The sequence below is a fragment of the Nipponia nippon genome, unplaced genomic scaffold (genome assembly GCF_047370975.1).
Source record: "Nipponia nippon isolate SJK-2023a ecotype South Korea unplaced genomic scaffold, ASM4737097v1 scaffold_4, whole genome shotgun sequence".
NCBI classification, from domain to species: Eukaryota; Metazoa; Chordata; class Aves; order Pelecaniformes; family Threskiornithidae; genus Nipponia; species Nipponia nippon.
The window spans coordinates 59774122-59798316 of NW_028262358.1; the positions used below are offsets into that span (position 1 = coordinate 59774122).

The 24195-nt window shown below is 44.7% G+C and overlaps 1 protein-coding gene across 4 annotated transcripts in view; it reads right to left on the minus strand.

The window, feature by feature from the left end:
* Positions 1-24195, minus strand: part of PHACTR2 (phosphatase and actin regulator 2) — a 145002-nt gene that overhangs the window by 66793 nt on the left and 54014 nt on the right. Inside the window, exon 1 of one of the 4 annotated variants that reach the window (XM_087777388.1) lies at positions 17857-18069. The exons of the other annotated variants lie outside the window; for them this stretch is intronic. Within the exon in view, the coding sequence (XP_087633514.1) occupies positions 17857-17899 (43 nt within the window). The 5' untranslated portion in view covers positions 17900-18069. Of the gene's footprint in view, positions 1-17856; positions 18070-24195 lie in introns of those variants that run through there. 4 annotated transcript variants of the gene reach the window in all.

Consider the following 24195-nt stretch of genomic DNA (forward strand, 5'->3'; position numbering starts at 1 on the left):
CCCTGTTTGTAGCGCGTCCCGGGGGTGCAGACGCTCACAGAGATGGGGCTGGAAACCAGGATCCCACTTCCCTGTGGGAGAGCCAGCAGTGCTCTCCTTTTAGGGCCAGGCACCAGCCCAGGACTAACCAAAGCGTCAAGTCCTCCTGGGAGGGAAAAGGGCTTAGTGAGGCCTCGGATGGGGAGACATTGTCTGGTTGTCAGAGAAGGCACTGAGAATAGGCTTGGCTCTTCCAGCAGATTCTTCCCTTAGGGGAAAACAACTACTCTGTAAGAGCATCATCAACAGGGCAGATAGATAATTGATACCTTCATTTCCCCACTTGCTTGTCTCATGCTGTATTTGAGGTCCCCACTTCTCCTCTGCTCTCCGTTAATAATGAATGACTGTGTTATTGCAGGGCTTAAGAGGGCTGATCAAGATCAGGACCTCTTTGTGACAAGAGCTGTACAAACAAAAACCATAAAGACCATTCTTGCTCCAGCTCTAAGTATAAAATGAAAGAGAACAGCTTGAACAACAGATTTCCAATTTTTCATTGCCACCTGCTCAGCTGTTGCATTTTTAAGAGTTTTTAGCTATCCAAAAGTTCATATGATTTTGTTTGCAGCATGTCCTTTTCTAACACCTCTCTCATTCAGACATTGGCACTGAGCAATCATAAAATATATCTTTGTCATCTGTAGGCTAAAATAAAGTGCCAACTTCAACTTCTATGTGCCAGTTTAAACCGAATTGGTTTAGCTGGAGCTGGAGGAGCATCCCTTGAGTCTGAAAGCAAATTCCCACAGAAGAAATACCAGACCCCATCTTCCCCCTGCCAACGCGTTCCAGCGCTATACTATCACTGAGCCTAACAACATTCATTCAGTACTTTGCTTCCACGTGCATCGTTAGTAAGAGTTTCCAGCGGCGCCAGCGCTGGTGCCTGTTTGCCTGGCAGGGGGGATCTGAGCCCACCCAGCCCCATCAGCACACACCACTGCCCTGCTGTCTGGGAACACCTTTCCTTTCCTTTTCCTACTGAGCCAGGCGCAGTTAGGAGTTAGCAGTCCTCACAGCCCAGTGAGAACTTTTAAGTCTTCCAGTTACCGTTAAGATATGTTCAAGCTTGTCCTGAATCAGATAATATATTGATTTATTTACTTTGTACAAAACCCTATACAGATATCAAGAATAATTCAAGCTTCATTAGCCAGACTAATGCTGACAGAGGTCACTGCCACTGACACACTTCACTGTACTTCATACTTCCTTAAAGACTCTCTTTAAACCATAAACAAAAACAGCTTTCCTTAAAAAGAATTTTTTTCATTATTATTTATGACTGCAGACGTAAACCAGGCTAAATGACCCTTGAGTAATTACAAGCCAGAATACAAATGAAAACACTAAAATGGTTTACTTTAGAAACTGAATGAAATTGAAGCCGTTCTCATATTTATCAGGATTTCATAAATTTTGTGATTACTCAAATTCTGTGGTATCTTTGTGAGTGCCATGACCATGCTCATACAGATGAACTGAACACAAAAGCTGTGTTTAGCCGTGTGCTTAAAAGTGCCATAGTAAGAACTTGATTAAAAAAAAAAAGGGTTGTGCAAAAAGCCCAAATATGACTGGCAAGCCCTGCAACTATCGCTAGCAACTCTAAGCAGCACTGGAAATTCAAAATCCTTCCAAGTACAGCATCAGGGTTCACCAAATTCATCTTTGGCTTTATTTAAGCTCTGTAAAGTTTTTTTTTATAAACTATTACCAAATGTTTTCCTAGAAAGGGAACATTATGTGATGGAGTGCTCGCCTGTTTGCAGTGGTCCCTGGGAAAGCGAGCCATGCCTTAGGAAAGCCTACAGCAATACTTCAGAAGTTCCTGCTGTCAGTTTTTGTCAGTCCCCACTGTTTCTCATGCTCTTACCCTGGGCTTTCTGCAACTCACCCAGCAGCTGATGCACCCAACAAGGGAGAGAACGGGCTATTTATCCACTCTTTTAATAATGAATTGATACGTGGATAGAGTCTCCCACAAAGAAACAAGCAAACGTTGAGTTTCCACTGGTGGTCTTTCCATAGGGGTCTTTCTCCAAGGGTTTGCCCAGACAGGGGCAACTGTCCCAGCAGCCAGGGCTTACCTGGGTCCCTGCTCAGCAGCCCCAAAACAGCATCGCTGCAGGGATCCAAGGAGGGAAAGGAAAGCAGAGAGCCCGCGGATGATGGATGCTCTCGCCCCCGCGCTGGCGGGCTGCAGCTCTGGGCTGGCAACCAGGGGTCAAACCCAGACCCCATGCACTCCTGCAAGGCACATCGTCTTCGCAGTCACCCTCCGCGTGCCGCTCCGACTGCGTGGTTTGAAGCCCGTTCAGCTCCAACCTCGACTGAAGGAGCAGAGGGCCCTCCTGCAGCCCCTGGCAATTTACCTCCCTCAGAAAATACCTCTTGGAAAATTCTCTTTGCTGTGTTGAACAAAGCTGCCACGTAACTCCATTCCCAGCAAAACACGCTTTGCATAAGAGCAGGTTTTGAAATAGAAAGAGGTTAATTATTACTCTTTAAAAGAGTGCCTTCAAGCAGCTTACAAACAAATGACGGCAACTTTCCCGAGCTTAGGGGAGTGGCTGTGACATTTTGGAAATGAAAAGAAGCAATAAAGGGTTCAGTCACTTTTCTTGCCTTGAAAAAGGTTTATAATTTCCCCTAAACCTCCCTCCCATTCTGTGAACATTCAAGTACTCGGCACACATATTCAACATTTTTAGACCCTGCACTCGCTTTTCACCCCAGCTGGATGCTGAGCTCCGGGAGGGAGGGGCAATTTTCACCCCAGGAGAGACCCAAAAAGGGACTGGCGCATCACTGCGTGCAGCTCCTGCCCCACGCAGGCATTGCCCACATGTGGCAGCCGCTGAACTGACGGCAGCCCCATGTAGCGGGCCTGTCCCCTCCCTTACACGCAGAAGGTACAGAAGGACATCCCTGGCTAGTCATACTGAACCTTTCACACTCACACCAGCTAAGGTATTTCAGGGAAAAACCTGAAACCGTGATGGAAACATATAGAAGCCACATAAGTAAAACTGAAGATTTCTGTATTTGGTAGGAGATTTTATGTCTAGCAATACAGACGTACAATACAAGGAATGTAGGTAAGCGCAATGGCACAGCCTGACTCAGGTTAAAAAAAATTGCTAGAAAAGCATCATTAACCTTCACTGAATATTTTCTTGTTCTAGAAGGAATAAAATTAAATTAAAACTAATTGTTAACTGGCTCTTTTTTTTTTTTTTTTAACTCCTGTGTAAGATCAGGAATAATATACTAAACTTGAACAGCAGAGGTATGCATGATGTAACTAACTCAAAATTTTTTTGGCAAACCTTATGGCATTTCATGCTTTTATGAATAGCGGTCACTGGGAAGCAGTTCTATAAGAATTTTCACTTAAACCAGAACTCTTCAGTTTCACGTTTGTGAACATGTATATGGCCCGTATCAACAGGGCCGTATGTCGCCTTGGCATTTTAAAGGCTGCTCCACAGGGTTCGGACAGGCGTCGGCATGAGGAGGAGCAGCCTGGCCGAGCACCCAGCCGGTGACCCACTGTAAGTCAGCCCCTGCCAGAGTGGCTCGGCGACATGGGAGCAGCCTACTGAAGGGTAGGGTCCATGGATTGTGTCGGGGTCCCAGGGAAAATGGGATGCTATTTCAGGCAACACCAGCTCTGAAGAGGATGAAGAACCTTCAGATGTCGCCTCGAAGCTTCCAATCCAAACAGCCTCCTTCCCACCGAGCTCCATCACCGACACTGCCGTCCCGCTCCAGTCAGCCCCTAGGCTAACTTTAAACCTCTGTCTTTTCACCCACTTGGGAATCGAAGGTTTGAGTAGACTTTTAATTATCTTTCATCCCAACACAGAATTCTACGGTATAATTGCATTTTGGGGGAAGTTTAGCTTTGAGAAAAACTATTAAGAAAAAAAAAATTAACGATTAAGAAGAAAAAAAAATAATGCGTTACTACAGCACATACCTTTTCTTCACACTCAGAGGAAGACAAAACACTATATTTTAATTTACTCATCTGTTAGGAATACCATGGTTTATCACTAATACTGCACACTTTGATGCAGACCAGCGCGGCAGCAAGGGCAGGAGGAAGGACAGGCGCCGGTGGCCAGGAATGCCCACCCACAGGGGCGCAGAGCGAGCCCCAGCCGCGGCTCGCGGGGATGCGCAGCTCCCCTCCCCGTCGCGGCGGCGCCCCGAGCTCGGCGCCTGCTCCCTGGGGAGGCGGCCCAGCGCGGGAGAACAACAATATGAAATATAACGTGGCTCTCGCTGTTTGTGCAGGTGAAAGCTCCTCGTTACTGTAATTACTCTGGAGGCCGTGGCCCCACGTGCCGGCTTTTGGAAAGGACCTTTTCCTCCACATAATATTTTGACGAACCCACGTATTTCACAACGAAAACAAGCTAGAGCTTAAATCCAGAGCTAAATGTACATTGGCAGAATACGAGCTAAATATACAACGGTAGAATACTGTCCTTTATGTGCTTTGGTCAAGCTGTTGAAAAGAATGCAATCACAATTTTATACGAAGTCAAAGTACTTTTCTCGGGTATACCGGGATGTTTTTATAAGCACAAAACTACCCGCCAGTAGGAACAGGTGAGTAATCAGTGAAAATGCTGGAAGGACAATAACTAAAAAGCATTAGTGTAGGTTTTTGTGCAAAGAAAAGTTCTCATCAATGATTTCACTGACATGACTTTAATTTGGGTGGCTCTCTTTTCAGGCAAATATAGCAACGCTAGATGAAATGGAGGGCTGTATCCACAAAACTGGAGGATCCCATTTACCTCTTACGGCACCTACCCAGAACTGGGGAGACCCAGAGCAAAGGGGCTCTTAACCTACTCCTACCCTAAACCTACCTTATCCTACTACCGGGGAGCCCTGGGGAGCATTACTCCGTCTCTCAGCTTCTCTCATGTCCACTGACTTCATGTACCCGTCCTCCAACCGCAAACAGTTCTCTATGTCTAAACCCAGTTACTGCTACCGGAGCTCTGGCTTCTCTATTTTAACCAATAAGAGATGAGAAATATTTTAAAACTGTCACAGTTTTCTTGAAAATTGTGCTACAGAAGTTTAGAGCAAAATATAATGTAAACCGTAATCTGACGCTAGAAAGCTTTTGCAAATATATGTGACTGTACACATATGTGTATCTCTCTGTGGAACTTCAGCCATAATTCTTGGGTTAGAAAAAAAATGTTCCTGTAAATACATCAGAAAAAAACCCATCAATACGATACCAACAATAATTGCATTAAGATATACTAATGGCTGGCTTTCTCACATAACTTCATAGCACGCTGCTGGGCTAGGGAGGGCTCTTGGAAGTCCTCATAAAGACTTTTCACTTTGCTACCCGTCTCCTTGAAGGGTCACCTCTTGCACCACCTCAACACTACCCAAACTTCCCTCTCTTCTCTCTCATCCCAAACACACTCCTTTTTTTTTCACCCCTCAAGACTGGCATTTTTTCATTTGTCTCAAAACTTTTGCTACCACCCCATATATTAAAAAAAAAAAAAAAAAGCGCCAAAAATGGTAGGTGCAAAGACTGAATTATAAAGAAATACACAGAGTAAGACAGAATAAACCTCTCTAGATTTGCAAGTTTTCCCCGTATTGACATCTGGGCATGCAAATAATTGCTTAAACCAGAAAGAATGGGCTCCATGCTGGTATTCTTTTTTGAGATTGAAGTGGCTGTTTCGTTTGTTTTTTTTTTTTAAGCAATGGCTAATTTAATTAGCTCTACGGCCTGTGTTCTCCCTCCACTCTCACCTCACTCCTATGTGGAATTTACTGCATAAAAGTAAAAAAAATTAAACTGAAAGTAAGAAACCTCTGGCCTCATATATACAGAGGGTATATCAATTCTTCAGGGGTTAAAAAAAACCTGGTCTGTGCCACCAGACACCTCTGTGCTGACAGAAAGATACCAGGGGCTCAGTTCTGCCCTGCTGGCATATATCCCCTGAAACAAGCCATCAGGGAAAAAACAGGTTGCCAAATATGCCAAACAGTAGCATTCCCATCCAGGGACTGTCAGAATATAATGATGTTGTCTGCTAAACCACAGGCAGGCAGGGTCTGAGGAGGATGCCCTCCTCGAAAAGCTAAAGGAATAGCTGGCCACAGCATGGGGTTAACTCGCTAGCTGTCCTCAGCTGTATTCCTTCACCACAGTGAACTTGCTTAATGAAGGACTTTATTATTTTGTTGTTGTTGTTCAGCTCATCTTCTGGGGATGTTTCTTGCAATGTTTTTCTTCTGTGGTTGAGGAAACCCTGAACGTGCTGTAGGCTGAGCAAGAGAGAGAGAGAGAGAGATGTTTTCTCTACAAACAGATCCCTTAAGGATGGCTGGTTGAAAGGTACAAACACAAAAATCATGGCCTGACTTTGTTCATTTGTGCTCACTTAGCTCCTCGGTCTATGGCTTTCAGGTCTGGCACACTCCATCTGTAGCGAGGCGAGGGGATAACAGTGTTTAATGATCAGACGAGACCATTCTCAGGACTGATTAATGCTCACAGAAGAGTTTAGAGTTGGGAGAGACAAACCCTTCCAGATCATGCCAGGGTGATAAGCTGTGGCCTTTACTCTTACACGCTAACAGATTTTGCTGATTTTGCACTGAAGCAGCTGGGAAAGGCCTGCACGTTAGCGAGGCTGAGCTGAGGAGGGGGTAACTTCTGCCTTAGGGAAGCTAAGCATCGGTGGGTGCATCTTCAGCCACGGCAGCTATTTCCAAACTAATAATCGGTCTATGAATTAGACACAGTGTGCAGGGCCATACATCAAATTTTGTGTCCAGTTTCTCCAGCTAACTAGAGAAACCTGCAAAGTCCCAAACCTTTGCTTAACGGTTTAAAATGTACCAAAAATAATGCTTAGCTTTTGGATGCTTTCTAGCGGCCTACCTCTGTATTCTCAAGGGTTTTTTCATCTTTCATTCATTCTTTTTTCCTCTTCTTCTCCTTTCAAAAAGACATGATCCTAGAGATCCAATACTGACATTAAATATTTTTCTCTTTAACACATTTTTTATTATGCATTTCAAACTAAGCTACAGAGTTTCCAGGTGCATTAAATGTTTCAGAAGCAAACTGTTTGTCTTGCTGGGTCTGGCTGAAATATGCCCTCCTCCTTTTCTCCCCCCTTGCCTCCAGTAGTGACGGGAAAATTAGATCAGCAGGAGGAGCAGTGCCAGAGGCGAGTTAAGAGAGAGGTGTTGCTGTAAGCATCCAAGGTATTTGTTTTTTCAGTTTCAGGTATCTGTGAATTCCCCTAAACTTTTCTAACAAAAACTTTCTTCCTCTCTTCAGAATCGTGTTTGCTCTACAACATGACACAGTTACATGATGGTATTGTCCAACAAAAGGCTTTAAAAGCCAAGCGTCATGGTCACATAGTTTCTGCAATGCTTTGTAGTTAACATCTCTCTCTTTCTCCTGCTGGCTCATGTTCTGCTACTCTTTCTCCTCCAACTGAAGTACAGACCATTTTTCATTTCTGCTTGGTCCTTGTCCAGCTCTTGACAAGCTGGCTTTATCCACAGTCTTAGTTGTCCATTTTATTGTTCGCTCCCTTGCACAGACAGAGTCTCTTTCATGTCTCACCATCAGGCCTTATGTGTTTCTTCCATACCCTATTTCCATGTGTCAAAAGCAGCAATATTCAAGTAAGAAACAACAATAGCACCTTCTTCCCAAGAAATCTAGTCTTCTTATAAGAGTCGGAACAGCTTTCTAAAACTTTTCATTTTAAGAATTTAAGCACAGGAACTACTCTGCAATTAGTGCAATTGTTTTAAATCACGTACAGATTTTTGATACTAATTATTAACACTAATATTTTTCTTCTTTTAATCAATCATTTGAACAATTCATCGGAAGAGAAGAACCATGCACGGTGGTATAATGTGTAGGACAAGAAAACCACTACACCCTTCTCTGTATCAACATAAGAGAGGCCAGATTCAACATAAAAGAGGCCAGCGCACTAGAACACTGCTTCACATTTTCAGAACAAGAATATTCTTAGCATCCGTGCCAAAACCAACACTTCCTTCCCCTCAGAAATGCAATAAATCTATAAAACTCCAAGAAACAAACCAGTAATCTTCAGACACATTGAATGAATTTACAGGAAAGGAAATGCACAGCCAGTTTTGAATTATTACCAATGAAATAAATTATAACACATTATATATGTATAATTCAAACATGCCCAATTTCTTGGCAATGAACTGTTTGGGGTTTTTTTTTCTCTTCATAAACACAGCTAGTATCTAAAAATCATTTCCCACCAGCTTACAACAACTGTAAGTGGTAAGGTGACTCAGACTACTTGACTGTACCCCACTGAAACTGTGTTTCATAAACACGCAATGGAAGTGCCATTTCTTTGTTGACTCATCCAGGATTGGGGCGGGGGGGTGGAGAGGGAAAAAAAAAGCTCACAGGAGATTATTTTTTCAGCCTGTGTGACTTTATATTGCTTGCTATGACATAAATGCTTCAGGTAAGTCGATCTCTGGGGGTTATAAGAAAGGAAAGCAACTGGGAGAAAAGTCACAAAACGGACCAGCCCTCGCTATTCACGGGCACACCACATTTTTAACTCAGGATGCTGCTGCGTTGGTGAACTTCACCAGTTTGGTGCCCAAGCATTAGAAACCTCTGTGCATCCCTTAGACAGTAGAGGCGGGAGGTCTGCAAGCCACACTGAGGCTTACCAGGGCCTCATGGGCAAATGCTGGTTAGGAGTAATTGTCTCAGACATCTTGCTCCCTACAGTGTGCAAAAGCTGACTTGGGGCACAGAAGGACGTAACCAAGGGCTACAGCATCATGACTCTTCCATGAACTGCTATGCCTTTCGGCATTTGTGCAACAACACACACCGACTTATATTGGTATCTGGGATACATCAGTAGAGGCTACAGTTTGCTGAGGATGCAGACACGGACACTGGCACACGGCACTGGTTTCCCAGCCCCTGGTTTGAGAAGGAGATCACTGGTGCACCCAACTACAGCGGGCTGAGCTGGCGTGCAAAGCCTGGCTCCTGTCGTTGTCATTTGTTTCTTCAACACACCATCCTCTCCAGTGCCAGAATGCCCTCCCGTGAAGTTTCCTGGCCATTCAGGCCCAATTTCACTCATGACAAGTGCTATTTTACTTCATTCAGCTGGCTACCCAACAGAAGTTGGGATCCAAATCGCTTTCTGTTGCCTGCCCTTGCTCTGCAGCCATGCAGGCAGAAGGCAAGGAGAAGAGCCCTGTCTTCTTCAGCAGAAAAGGTCAAGAAAATGACAATAATTTTCGTGTGCATCAACAAAGTTCTGGGTTGCAAGCACCAGAAATACAACCAGGGGTGACAAATCCCCAGTCAAGAGTTAATTTTCTGAGCTGAAGCTTCAAGCATTAAAGAAAAATTCTTAAGCCTGAAAAAGAGTCCCTGTGCACCTCAAAGTCTTGTCAGCAATGGTTTAAGCTAAAAATGTAAATTATATGACCGCAGTGAAAACATCAAGTTTCATGGTCTATCACAGTTATTCTAATTGTGCAAACTACCTAGTTAGCTTAAATCAACAAACATTAGAGATTGTCTGTATTTTTCATGAATTATTTATAGACCATAAACTATGTGATTTGTTCGTGCAGAGCAGTAATAGCCCAGGCTTAAAAGCCCAACCAGCATCTAAGGTCTCTGCACCATTCTTGGACTTTTACTTGGCAACACATTAAAACATTCAGATCCAGAAAATACAAAATGGATTAAATAATACTGAAAAAAGGATGGTCTGTCTACATGTCGAGGACTTGCTAACGGTTTCGGCAGTTGGTCAGAGCGAAGACATCTTGCAACATTAATAAAAAAAGGCACATTCTCAGGGGTGAGGGATGCAGGCTGATCTTTGGGAACAGAACTGGTTTTGCTCACATAGTTTCAAATGTTAGGACAGCTCTACCAGAGTCTAACTCTGCTCAACAAAACATCACTCTAATTCGTATAAAACCAAAGCAGGAATCAGAGAACAAAAAGGCAACACATCCCTTGCTGTTTACATCTTTTCATACATACATAAAACTTCATTTTCACAAAGCTATCATTGACATGGGATTCTGTATTAATACTCCGATCTGCCAAGTAACAAAGTGTTATCACAATTTTATAGTATTATAAGGAAGAGTATTATCCAACATATACTTAGTCAACCCTTTATCAATACAAAACAGACAGCAAGTCATTATCTTCACATTTTTTTCTCATTTTACTTGCATGCAACCTGACAGCACACCCTAGACTTCCATACAATGACGGAGCAACCTAGATGCTCATTTCTCCCTAGCTTTTTTGCCCACTTACACTGATCATCACAGCTGTTGAAAGCAGTGAGAGAACACAAAGGTAAATAAGACTTTCATTTTTGACAAAGACTTTATTTCCAAGTACCTGAAAACCAAGTCAGGGACAGAAGTTCATCCCTATGCAGCGACCTTGTATAAAGCCTGTAAGCAACTCAAGTCTTAAATCAAAGTTCCTAATAATGAGCCTCCACGTGATGGACAGAGGTAATTGCATTGTCTGTGCGGATTGTTAGTCCAAAACATGCTGTGGACTGCAAACAGGCAAGGTTAAATTGATTCACATCTGGTAATATTTAAATCCAGAACAAAATGGGGGAAAAAAAAACCCAAACCCAAAAGAGAGGACACCCAGCACCATGTGATTCTGGTCAGAGACAGTGAGAAGAGAAAACAGTCTAGCTTCACACCATGCATCACCTTGATGTTCGCAGCAACCTTCTTACCTAGTTCCTACTGAACCATTTCTATCATGCAACACTGTAGGAAATAGCACACTCTAGCCCAAAAATACACTTGACAGTCTAGGGGTTGTAGAGTTCACCTAAGAGGGGACATAAATGACTTGGTTTCGTTATTTGCCCTTGATTTTGTTTTGGGGGCATAAAATCAAATAAACCCCCCCCTCACTGTCTGCCTACCTTCCCTGCTGATAGTTCGTACTCATATTTTCTTTCTCTTCCTTCTTCAATTTTGCACAGATTTTTAACATCAATATCTTTATGTGGCTCGAAACCAGACCTGATCGATGGCTTCGAAGCAGCATTGGCTAAACTGAATTCTGTCGACTCAGGGGCACAGACAAAACCGAACTGCCTCCTTCCCCAGCACACACCTCTGCCCCGGCTGCTCCCTCAGCAGGGCCAGTAGCAGCCAGCCTCGCTCTTCAGGATCTGCACGGGGCAAAGCAGATCAGAGCCACCACTGCCTGCTACTAGAGACATTTTATCATGACCCGCAAACTACCTCCTCTCTTTTTTCCTGTGCCTAGCACTGGCCCTGCCCAGACCTACTCGAATGAAAATCCCTCTGCCACATTGTCACGATCCCCATCAGAAAAAGCACAGGATCAGGAATCCCCCTAATGTCAACTAGAGAAGGCAACAAATGGACCCTTCAGAAATCACTGCTCTGTATGGGACTGAATGGCAGCTGGTTGGGGCACTGCTGTGGATCAGAAATATTTTTCTAGCCACTGTTACAATTTGAATATAATGGGCAGAAATAAGTTCTGGAAGGTAGCTGTCTGCTGGAGTATTTTTTTAAAAATGCATCCGTGATTGACCCAAAGCATTAAATGCACTATTTTTTTTATCATCATCATGTTCTAATAAAATAAAGTGAAAAATAAATCCAAATCCAGCATTGATTCAGAAGTATTTTCCAGAAATGTTACTGTTTCTTCATCTTTTGAATCTCGATAAGTATCAGTACCCAAAATGAATAAAGGACAACTTTAAGTAGGTAAAAACGTATAAAGAAAGATACAAATGTCCAAGTCTTTTCCGCTTTTAATAGGTGGGACTGTGATATGGCTCGAACACTGATGAGGACTGGGGAGCTCTTTGGTTTCCTCCTGGCTGTGCCTTAGGCCCACCGAGTGACCACAAGTAAGTTGTCCCGCCTCATTGTGCTCAGTTTTCCCATTTAAATCAACAAATACTACGAAAAGGACTGGAAAGTGTTTTGAAATCTGTAGTGGAAAACACCACTTAAGGACGAGGCTATATTACTCAGGAGCAGTAAGCAAGCTGAGGAGGAGAATCTAGGAAGGAAGGACAACTGATCCAAGGGGTGGCTGAGATCCAACAGAGTGGGATCAGTTGTCAGTGGGGCTTAGCACAGGGGGCTCAGGAGGAAACGAGACCTCCCGTGAGCTTTTCATCTGGGGGAAGTACCGGGGTGGTCATCTGAGAAAACAACTCTACACAAACCCAGCCAGCCCATGGAGCTCTGCCACCCTGCCCGCGCTGACCTCCCGGGAGCCAGCTCTCCTTCTCCTGGCAGCAGATGAGGAAGCTGATGATTAACACCGCGAACAGGTGATTAGTGGCTACCAAACAACAGCGCACGAAGGCATCTCAGCCAGCGTGCCTGACATGAAAGGCCACATACCCTGGCAGCTAAGTGAGGAGAATTCCTGGTCATCCCTGAAGCAGCCTCAGAGTGAGAAGAGGTGAGACACCAACCTGGGACCTGTTGAGCATTAGGCCTTTATTTTCACACACACATCTTCCTGCAGTTCACACACGGTTCCTGTGGTGTGGCTGGTCCCCCGTGTCCTTACAAGATCTCTGCTCTTGGCCATGCCCCGTAGCAAAGGCTCAGATTGCAGCCTCCTCTGCAGTGAGTTACTGCTGCAGCTGAGGAGCTCGGTCTGGGCCAACTGGCAGCAACTGCTAAGGCATCTGGGGCACAGTTTTGCTCTGGCAGATCACAGAGTGTACGGTAGCACCCATGAACATGGAAATGCATTTTATATTTTATAAATGTGTAAATGTGTTATATTTAAAAATGTGTACAATTCTTTTTCTCTATAAACAGTGATTCATTCCACATGCTCACACTTGGGCCCTCACCAACAGCACAAATCAGAATGGGTTTGGGTGCCGAGACCTACATTTTCAGTAGTTGCTATTACTTTTGATGTTTCAGCTCAAGACACACACGGACCGATTTTTTAAAAGAGCTCTTGCAGTTCCCATTAGTAGCAGGCAAATTTGTGGCTACCCATTCTGTCTGAAAACATGGGCTTTTTATGCCTTTGACTAGGTATCTAGAACACCCACTCAATCAGCCCAAAGTCTAGGGCAAATTGCCTACTTAATTAACCCAAATTCTGGAGCTGTCACAATTGTAGCCCCATCTGAAAACACTGGTAGGATGAGGGAAGAGTTTTCCATGCTCAAGATCCAGAAAACCTGAAAAGCTTTGGATGTAAATTTAGCAGCAACCAAAAACAGAGTTCCCTTCGTACTTACAATTCTTCCATAATTTACAAAACCATAAAGAAGAGGAAAAAAAGGAATAGGATTCCCATTGCAGTCCTACAAGAGTTCAGCCTCAAAACCCCCGATCAACTTAACCCTTGAAAAAAATAAGGAAGGTGAGGTGCTCTGCCCAGAACTTCTTTTGTGGCTGTGGACAAGTCATTTAGGGCTTCACATCAAATGGGACTTGACGTCTCAGCTCAATATCTCAGCTTTCCACTCTTTTAAAGCACACCAATAACTGAAATGACCGGCTAACACGTGTGCTGCGAGTAGCTCACTGTGCCTGTAAATACTTTGAGATGCCCTCCTGTAAAGTGCAATGATGTCAAAATTCTTCCACTTTTGAAAGGAAGAGAAGCTGGAGGAGAAAAATCAACTTCATTTTTTTCTTCATTAAGAATTATCACTGTAAGGACTTGTCTGCACATTCGGATTCATAGTGGACTGAGTCAGGATGAGAATTTAAGGCTATGGCTGAGTATCTCCACGTCCAGCTCCTCAGGAACAGAAGTGCTCGCTCCAGAACAGCACCCTCAGTAAGGCTTACAGGTAGCTACTACCGAAGAGTGCTACTGGAGTAACTTTTCTTCCTAGACAAGTCCTGAAATTGCTGTGCTGATAACCAGTTAGTTTGTTTGCCAACACCTAGAGCTGCTGAAACAAATATTAGTATTCCATTTCATTTCAGGATTAAGATAAGGTTGCCCAGTTAAGGCAATTACAATTCTTCTGCACAGACACGGGTGAAGCTGCTGTTCCCTTGTCAATGAACAGGAAAGCCCTTAAAGCCAAGAGAGATGAAAAAGAGCAGTCTGAGAAACATGCTCACTTCTGACCTATGATAATCATTTCACTGAGTGCCAAGGTCAACAAACAACAGGATCCTACCGGTGACTGCTTTCATCTCATGGGGGGAGCTGGGTGGGAAATGGTTTTCCTCTGCTGTCGAAGTACATTTTCATGTCCTTGAAAAAAACTTTGGGTCTGTAATAGGATGAAACGCAAGCCTGACAATTTGTGCTGTTTCTGTAAAATGTATACAACGAGAGGAACGCCCACCCACCCCAGAGTAAACAGGCCCGTGGATTACATACTTGGCACTGCAGGTCAGCACGGGGCGCTGACCCCAGTCTTCAGCTGGCCCCGCTGAGCACCCTGGCCACTGGGGCAAGAGGTTCCCGAGACCTTCCCTTTGCACCTTGTCCTTCCCCTCCACAGGCCCTCTGCTGTGCTCCACGGGCCCCATGCCGAACTGACCGACCTCTTCCTAGAAACACTGGTAGGTCTGTTAGTACTGCAACTTTCATTCTCGACAAGGCATCACTATTCAAGAAACAACAGAAATCTTTTGCCACCTAACTAGGTCTGCTTTTAAGTGTTATCTTCCCAATATGCTGATCATGCTTCCACTTGAGGACTTGGCTGTTTCCCCCTACTGTGGCAGGTACTGAATCACCCAAGAACAAATTCAAAAAGAAAAAAAAAAAAAAAAAGACTGAAAAAAGTGCACAGCTCTGCTGCCCTTTGATAAGCTGTAAATCAGAAAGCAGAAGTGATAGCCTTTGCACACGATGGCTGATAACCCGCAAAAGCACTGAACTCCAGCCAATGAATGGGGAGACAGCACGTTGAATCAAGTCCCGCCAGGCGTGGGAAAATCACAGAAGAGGAAAGATGAACAAGGACAGTACGCACTCCTCCTTTTCCATATATCTGTACTGTCTATACTGTCTTCCCAAGCACCTCTTGCTATCACTGTTTGTTCACATTTGCTAACCATGACAAATAACAAACAAGCTTTAGAAAATTCAACTAAATGACTGGAAAGCTGGAATTGAGGAGAAGGAGCAAAGGATTGCCTGGTGGGTGTCCACAGGCAGCTAAGACCTGCTCTGCTGCCCATCTACCGCTCATAGTTACGGGAGATGATAAAGCCCTGATCCTCCTGTCCAAAATACTTCAACACCCACTCACCCGCAGCTGATGGCAAACCCTAGCAAGAAAGCATTGCTACTAGAGGAAGTTCCAATGGGGGATGAAAATCCAATTCTTCCTCTCTTTATAGCCACTCTAATCCATCTGGTATGAGCATACATTTGCCCAATTGAGGACTTTGAGTGTTATAGTTAGGCCTCAGTCTTGCACTTAAACCAATGGGAAAGGGCCACTAGGACCTCGGTCTGTTTAAGTACTTTAGTATGTATTTCCCTTTCCAAGAGTAAAATCCTTCATTTAAAGTAAATCTTAAAAAAAAAAAAAAAAAAAAAAAAAAGCAGAACATTGGCTGGGGTCCACACTGAGAATTGTAGTTTATCTCTTCTAACACTCTGACTTTCAGGAAAAATCTTTTTTTTCAGTCTTCAGTCTTCGACATCAAACCACGTTCACCGTATCAGTCCACACGGAGGCCCCACAGTGATTTACTAGCGGTGCCGTGCTCTGTGCCCAGCCGACAGCCCCTCTGAACCCTGCAGGGGCACAACAGGGATCAGAGGGCAGGGTCTGCGCCCTCGCAGGCTGGCACGGCTGGGGAAAAAAAGGGAGCGAACAGGCAAGTAACTTCTCACAGCTGCTTTTGTGTGGCTCACTGGGGATCTGAATGCACTATTGATTCCTTAGCGCTAAAACAGATTTGTAGCCCCTGCGTGTGCAAGACAGGGATCTCCTTCAGCTCTAATCTCTAGCAGCTGTCAAAGACTTAAATGGCTTGTAGTTGGCTGGCACGCCAAAATCAACGAAGATTTTAGGACTACTTGCCTAAGGGGCAATCTGTCTGAACTGGAACTGCTGGAAGTCATTCTCCTGCCCTGCTTAGAGCTGGACGGGGCCTCAAACTTTGCAACATACTAAGCATTCAGACGACACCTGCACAGCAGACTGGAGAAAACAAGTGACTGCACCCCCAAGAATCCATGCCACCCAGAAACCTACTTGCCCCTACGGCTTCTTGTTGAGGATATATTCTCCCAACATTTTCAATGGGGCTGAAAGTGCAGTGGAACCGCTCTTCTGTGAAACCTCCCGCAGGCACTCCTACCAGTGTCTCATCACGAGTGCAGTGCTCTTAAAATGGTGATAACTAGAATTTACTTGCCAATATTGAGGTAGCATCACCATAACTTACATCTTCAGATAACTGTCTTACTGCTCCTGATTGAAAATCTTGGTTTCAGTTAGGAAAGAATTCAAGGGTAACTTTTTTCTTTTAGCTAAAACTAGAAATCCAGTCCTATTATTGTCCGTTAGCGTTCTGCTGAGGGAACGCAGGCACCACAGCTATCGCTAGTCAAGATACGGGCCCCCTCCCAGGCAAAACACTCTCAGAATAGACTTTTGCACGTAAGAGTTTGGACACGTTTTCGTACAGGAAGTTTAACAAAAACTTTTAACCGGCCCATCTGTTTCCTTACATCTGTTTCCCGACGCCTACCTTGATGTAATTCTAACGTGCTGGCTGCTGGGTGAAACCTTCAACAGGATGGTGGAATTTATGGGAAACGGTCAAATTTCTCTTTCACGCAATGTTTGGCAGGAGAAGAAATCACCCAAGATTTTGACTGGGATGGTATGACTGGAAAGTTATAACGGAGCTTTTCTGAAAATGCATGTGTTATTACTAAAACCATTCTTTGAAACACCCGTGAAGGAAAAAAAAAAGGGGGGGGGGGGAGAAAGTTTGTTGTGCTGTCTCCTATTTGACAAAACATTCCCACAGTAATAGCAATAAGCAAGTTAAGAATAAAGTTCAGCCTTTGGAATTAAAGCCTACTACAGGATTTGCTTTTTTTTTTTTTTTTTTTTTTTTTTTTGAATGGACGCAAAGGAAACAGGCATTGAGGAAAAACATGCGTGCAGTGACATATTCGCAGGAAACTTCAAACCTCGCTGGAGTTAATTTAGATTCTACATCCTATTACTGTGGGAAGAGACCCACTCTGCTTTTCAGTAACTAAAACGCACCGGGTTATCCTAACATGCCTCCAAACAGCATTCCCAAGTAGTCTGTATTATCTTCAAAAACTTGCAAACAGCTAGGGCTGCTTTACTGGGGGGGGGAGTTCCACTCACACGCTATTTATTTATTTTTCAATAGTCTGCTTACACATAAAATGTCCCGGAGCCAAAAGCAACCAGATGGGCGGGTTACTAGCCGCGCCGCTGGGCGAGGTGCCAGAGCTCCTTTCCTTCCCCCCCACCTTTTTTTTTCTTCCCCCTTCGTACTTATTTATTAAAGGGGAAAAAAGGCGCCCCAAACCCCCAGGGGGCACCGCGGAGCCCCTCGCCCCCCGGGGCTGCCGAGGGAACCGGCGGGCGGAGGCGGCAGCGCCCCGGGGCGCCCGGGCTGCCCCCCCCCCCCCCCCGGCCCCGCTCCCCGCCGCCCCGGCCCCGGTCGCGCTGCCCCGCCGCCGCTACTCACCGCCGGCCGGTTCGGGCAGCGTGGAGACCGAGGTCTGGCCCATGGTTCGGCCGGGAGGCGATCACGCCGCCCGCCGGGGGTGCAGCCTCCGCCGCGGCTGTTTCCAGGGGGCCATCTCACTTTTCGGCGGGGCCGCGCTCCCCGCCGCGCCGCCCGCCGGCTGGCGGGGGCCGGCTGCGGGCCGGCGGCTGCCTGTCATGCCGCCGCGCTGCCGGGCCGCCGCTCGCCGCGGGCCCGGGCCGCAGCTCCGCCGCCCCCCCGCCGCTCCGCTCCCCGCCCCGGGGCACGGCACCGCCTCAGCCCCCGCCCGGCCGCGGGGGGGCTGCGCTCCGCCGCGCCGCCGCCTGCCCGGAGCCCTGCTGCCGGGCAGGGGGGCGGGAGGGGCCGTAACAGTCTTTAATGAACACAAAAAAAGGGAAAAAGAAAGCACCCTTAATTATACGGCGATGGGGAAAGACGGCGCTTAACTGGCGAGCCGTCTCGGGCCGCTACCGTCCCAAGCCCTGCCCTTCTCCGCAGTCCAAAGCGCTGGTCCACGCATAACGCTATTTCCACCCCTTCTCCGAAGGCACAGGGAAAAGGCGCGGCAGCCGCCGGCAGCGCTCCCGCCGCCCCGCTCCGAGGCGCTTCCCTGCGGGGAGCAGCTCCGGGGCCCGGCTGCCCGCGGGGCGGGCAGGGCCCCTCCGGGCGCCGCACCGGCCCCGTCCCGCTCTGACGGAGCTCTGGGGAAGCGCCCAGCCCTTCCCTCTCTCACAGGTGCGTAACCAAGGGCAGGACCGCTTTTGAGGTCAAAACAAGTGACAAGATGGGACATAGGATAAATTGATGGGGAGAAACAGAGATGGTGCCTAGCACAGGGGCAAAAGGAACAAAGGTTTTATTTTGGTTTTCTTAATGCATAACCATAATCTAAGCAGTGATACAAGCTTAATCCTAGGGCAAACAGGTAACTGTTTACCAGTGATGCAAAAAAAAAGCAGCTCAGGTCCCCAGTAGCTATTACTATGCAGTATCTAGAAACAAGCAGGGAGATGCACATGCATCGCTTGAGGACACTCAAGGCTCATCTAAAGAACATCTATTAGCGAGACCTGTGGTGAAATTACTACGTTTTTGAGTGGCCTGGAAGTTCTCAAGGGGTTGGCTGAAGAGATTTCTGACCTGCCGATCCCTGTATGCGTTGTCACTGTTGGTGACATTTCAGGGGACGGAGAATTGTGTTGGGGTGGAGCCCGTACGCAGGAAGCAAATGGAGCGCCACAGGCAGCTGCAGTCTGGGAAGAGATGCGGTCATCAGCTAATACATGGTGAACAGAGAAGAATACAACTAATGCTGGTCTTCGTGGTTTTTTAGAGAAAATAGGTCTTGGTAAACATGTCTTTAATTTCCTCATTTTATATGATTACGCAGTAAATTGCCAGAGGTATGGCTTCAGTGTAATAGACTTCTGCTAGGTACTTGAATTAGTAAGACGGAAAAAAGTAAGGACCACACAAAATTAATAAAGCACAAACAGATGAAGAACTAAATGAAAAGAAGATCAATTGTCCAAGGAGCACTAGCATTTAATGAGGGTGCTTCTGCTGGGGAGCTGCGGGGAGGCTCTTTAGCGTTTTCATCAGCAATCTAGGGAAGTATTATTTCGAACTGCTTAAAGACTGAATAAATAACCACTGGCAGCAATTTTAGACGGGGTAAATATTACCAGAGTGATAATGAGGACAAGGCAGTCACAGAGTTATCTGGATTATTTAATAAACTCAGCTCTTTCAAACAAGTAAGTTTTAACAGGGTCAAAAGAAGAAAAAAAGTCAGACTTGCAGGACAGAGCAATGCAGCCTACAGGGCCAAGGAAGGTATGTTAGAAAGCTGCTCCATGTAGGGGCTTGGAGAAATTCAACCCAAGCTCCTGATGAGCTAGGGCTGGTACAGAAGGAAGCTGATATTCACATATCGATGTGCAAATAGGAAAGGGGTAAGTAGAAATCCCATTACATCGCTGCGCTTTTTATGAGACAAAAAGTGCTGTCCCATGTCTAGTGGTGTCGTCTGCCCCTTAAAAACCAATGCTGAATGATGGGAGACAGCTCAAAAGAGATCCACAAGATGAGATGGAAAGTGAAGAAAGCTCTCTCCAACAAAAGGCTTGACTGGTGCGAATGTGCTCAGGAAAGACTGGCATGCTGCATTTTAACCTGGAAGCGCCTTTGCAAGTAGAAAATAGCATTGCAGCTCTCCTGGAAGTCCAAACGCTGAAGGCAAGGCTCTTTGCCCGACATCTCCAAATCCAGCTCCTGTACGAAGCACGGAGTTGAAGACGAGTGAGTGGGGCGAGTACAGAGGCATCAGGCTGAATTACGCAGCGGGAGCTAAGTGGAAGGTAGGTGGCCTAATGGTCCCTTCTTCCACCCAAGGAAAGGCTTTCGGAAGGGTAGCTTGTTGAACAAGCAACTCCTGTCACTTGTTTCTCAGGAGAGTTTTTTGCAATGATTTCCCACCTTTCTTTTTCTTACCTGGAAAAACGATTTTAAAAAGTTTTGTTTTGAGAAACTCGAGTTACCTCTTTGGAGTCACTCGTAAACAGGAACATAAAAGTGTTCCTGTCTGCCTCCAGTAAATCTCATCAATTTTGTCAAAGGAATTTGTGTTCCCCTGCTATGTAAAAGCCCAGTTTACAATGCAAGAGTATATATATCATCTGCCTGCAATGGTTCCTGTGAAGGTAGTAAACTCCTTAAGGTCAATTTGTAAGGCAATAAAATGGGCATAGTTATCACATCCTCCAGTGCAGGTGAACTAGTTGCCAGTTTCTTTTGTTTTGGTGGTGGTTGTTGGTTTTTTGTTTGGTTTTGTTTGTCGTCCTTGTCCCCATCCCCCCCCCCAAATTAACTGATGATGGTGACTTTCTTTTATATGTTTTCTTTGCAGCCACCTCATTTTTAAGGGCCCTGCCTTCATACCTCAGTGATGCTTAGTGGTAGCTTGCAAAATATGATTACTGCTTTAGAAAGTAGGGGATGTCAACTCTAGTTTAGGGAAAATAAATGTTAATTTATAGCACTAACAGATTGTAGGCATCATGTTACATAGAATAAGAAAATGAAGCTTCTGATTATAAAAGTTTACCCAAAAGAGCAACTTGTAAACAATAAATAATTTACTTGAATTAGAAAATGTAAAGGCCTTATTAAGGAGATTTGTATTCATGATGGACAAGATACTGGGAGCATCCAGTCCCGTCACCATAGATTCTTTATTCAGCTTTTGTAAAGTGGGCAAAAATAAATACTTTCTCTTGGTCCTGAAGAGGGAATACTAGTTGAATACATAAAATAGTACTGGTCCATATAACAGTTACGTCTCTTTCTGCTTTATCTCCTGCCTAAAGATGTAAAGGGGCAATGTATACATCTCAGACTACTCACAGTCATTAATGATCATCAAATTAGAAAAAAAAAAAAAGCACTTTTCTGCTTAGATCCTGCTTTATAAGCCATTCAATTTAAGAATTCAGCTTATGACTCACCAATGGGAGGGAATGAACCCTGAATCCTCAACGCTGTATGAAAAGACATCTACCAATGTGACTTATGAGAGAAACTGGACTGTTCAAAGCAAAGATGTATTACATTTCTCCTATGTAGAGCTATATTTATGTAATTGCCTCCACACAGAAGGGATTCTAGCATCCTACTGACATTCCCATATGAGCATCCACACGAAATACATACATTTAGTATTCAGTTGTCTGGGGACTTTTATTCTGCAGTATGATAGAGATATTTTAATCTGTGCATTAAATTTCTTGCCATGTTAGTAGGTAGTGTTTAGGACAATTAAAAGTTTAAGGTTATGATAATGTTTGGTAAAAACTTACTCTAGCAGAGATTTGAGATTGCAATTATGTAGGTAAAATACATTTTTATTGGGTATACTTTTTGTTTCTTAGGATTTAGATGACTTTATCTGTGATGTGTTTGGATGTATATTCCACTTTGCCTTTAAACAACTAATAGGATGAGACACAAATAGACTGCCCAGCATTTTGTAGTTATTATAGTCTTCTGGGGTTTCTGGAAATCCACAATTACTAGCAAAGCAAAACTGGCCTGGGAAGATAAAAATGAGAATTTTGGGATTAAAATTTCCATGATCATTTTAGACAGGGCTAATCTTGTACTGAAGGAAAAGCAGCAACAAGATGCTAAAACACGAACACATCTTCTATCAGGTGGGGAAGCTGAGGCTCAGGTGATGGGTAGAACAGGTGCCGGTTGGTCGTGCCAGGCTGTTCTGACACAACATCGGCATCAATGGGGTTCCTGGACCCAGTGTCCCAGTTAGACTTCAGTGCCAATAGTAGTAATACTGCAGTTATCTGATTGCCTCATGGTGCATGCACAGTTCTTCCCTTCTTGTCCCAAGCTATAAGGTTGGGTACTGTAGCGAATACTGAGGGAACTGAAGTCTTCCACCAAAAGAGGAAGAATGGCTTCTTCATGAACTTCAGACGTGTTTGTAAAACAAGAATATCACACCTGAATAAATGTCTAGTATGAGATCTCTTCGTGGAAGAGAATGTAAAACTTCAAAATTGTTCTCAAGGGAGAATGAAATAATACACACAATAATTTATCTCACACATCAAAGAGCAAATTCCCTCAAAAGCTTCGGAGACAGCTGTATTTTAGTGTGTTTACTATACTGGGATGACTGATGGCAATAGATGACCTACAAATTGTAGGATGCTGTTGCCCGGTCTTTAGAGTTCTGTAGACTTACACAAAGTAAAGAGGTATTTTAGAAGGGTGAATTTGTATTACTCTTCCTTCACTCACCAAGACTAATTTATGGCACTAAATAGAACAGAAGCTATAGGAGGGACTATCACATTTAATCCCAGGATTCATAATGCAGGACTGGCAAACATGTTCAATGTTGTAACAGGAGAAAAAATGTTACCTGGGTGCTTATTAAGATAAACCAAGAGGATGGCACTGAGTCCAGAACAGAAATGATCCAGAGAGGTCATTTCTTGTGTGGTCCTCCCATCCCTCCACATCCCACTCACAACTCCTGTCAGTTTGCAGAGCTGCTGGAAGATGAGCAGCATCATGTCCTGCAGGCTGCAGAGCTGCACGATTCAATGAACAAATCAAAGGATATGACATGAGCAGACATGAGCAAGAAGCTAAGTAATTTTTTTAGTCATGGGTCACACAAAGGTTTATAACAATGACATTGAATTTGTACCTGCCTGTAGAGAACTTGCAGTTACAAAGAGTAAGAGTTTGGGGAGGGCATCACCAAAATCAGTTTGTTTGCTTAAGACTAGAACATCAGCTGTGGTTGAGCGAAAAGCTAATTCTGTTTTCTGGGAAACTGAATGCAGTTCTTAAACAGGCATTGTCAAAATAAAATCACAGGCCATATTCATTAATTATACTGGGGTTGTATTGGGTGTTTCATCCATTTCCCTTTAATAACCGGGGACTTTTGTAATAACCCTACATTATGCTCTCATTTGGAAATATTTTTAAATATATTTATGCATCCTTTTTTTATTTTTAATCACTTAACAATGCTATGTTCTTGCCAGTGTCACCTCCCATTTTCAATGCACAAGCATAGCACAAAAAAAAGGAATCTGAAATTTCTTTTAAAAAAGAGGCCGTTGTCTTTGCGAGCGATCATCACAAGCCTACAGCTTACCCTGCCCCCCTCAAAAACCCCACTGTACATACTTTCTACACAGTAAAAGGAAAGGCATCTATACAGAATAACTAACTGAGAGAAGCTTCTGTAGTTCAGTCTCTCAGTTTGGAAGCTAGGTGTTCAAAGCCTTGGACCAGAGCAGTTAATAAGCAAATGAGGGCTATCCTGAGTAAAACAAATAGCAGGCATTTCTTGGATGAGATTTGCTTGTTCAGGTGAAGACTGCACTGGGAGACAGGTAGTGAGGCCCTTACCTGCGGGAGATCTGAGGGGCTCAGAGTTGTTTAGTGTTCGGGTGATCTCAACTCCTGTTTCAAAGTCTGTTCTTATTTATTTTTACCAGCTCCCTGCCATCACAGGCAGGAAAAGAGCACAGCTGGGCCAACTCACTCATGGCAATTTGGCACAAGCAGGCTTGCTTTCTGGTCACAAATTATCTGCAAATAGGCTATGCACTTGCAAACTTGTTTGCTACTCTGAATTATTCACCGTAACAGTTTGTAAGCAAATTTCGGACACTGGGAAGCAGGTAAACAATTCATGGCAACAGCAGTTCAATAATTTATTAGCCAGGCTGTGTGGTAGGTGCCCTCAGCCATGGGGCTCTGTTTGTGCTCTCTGAC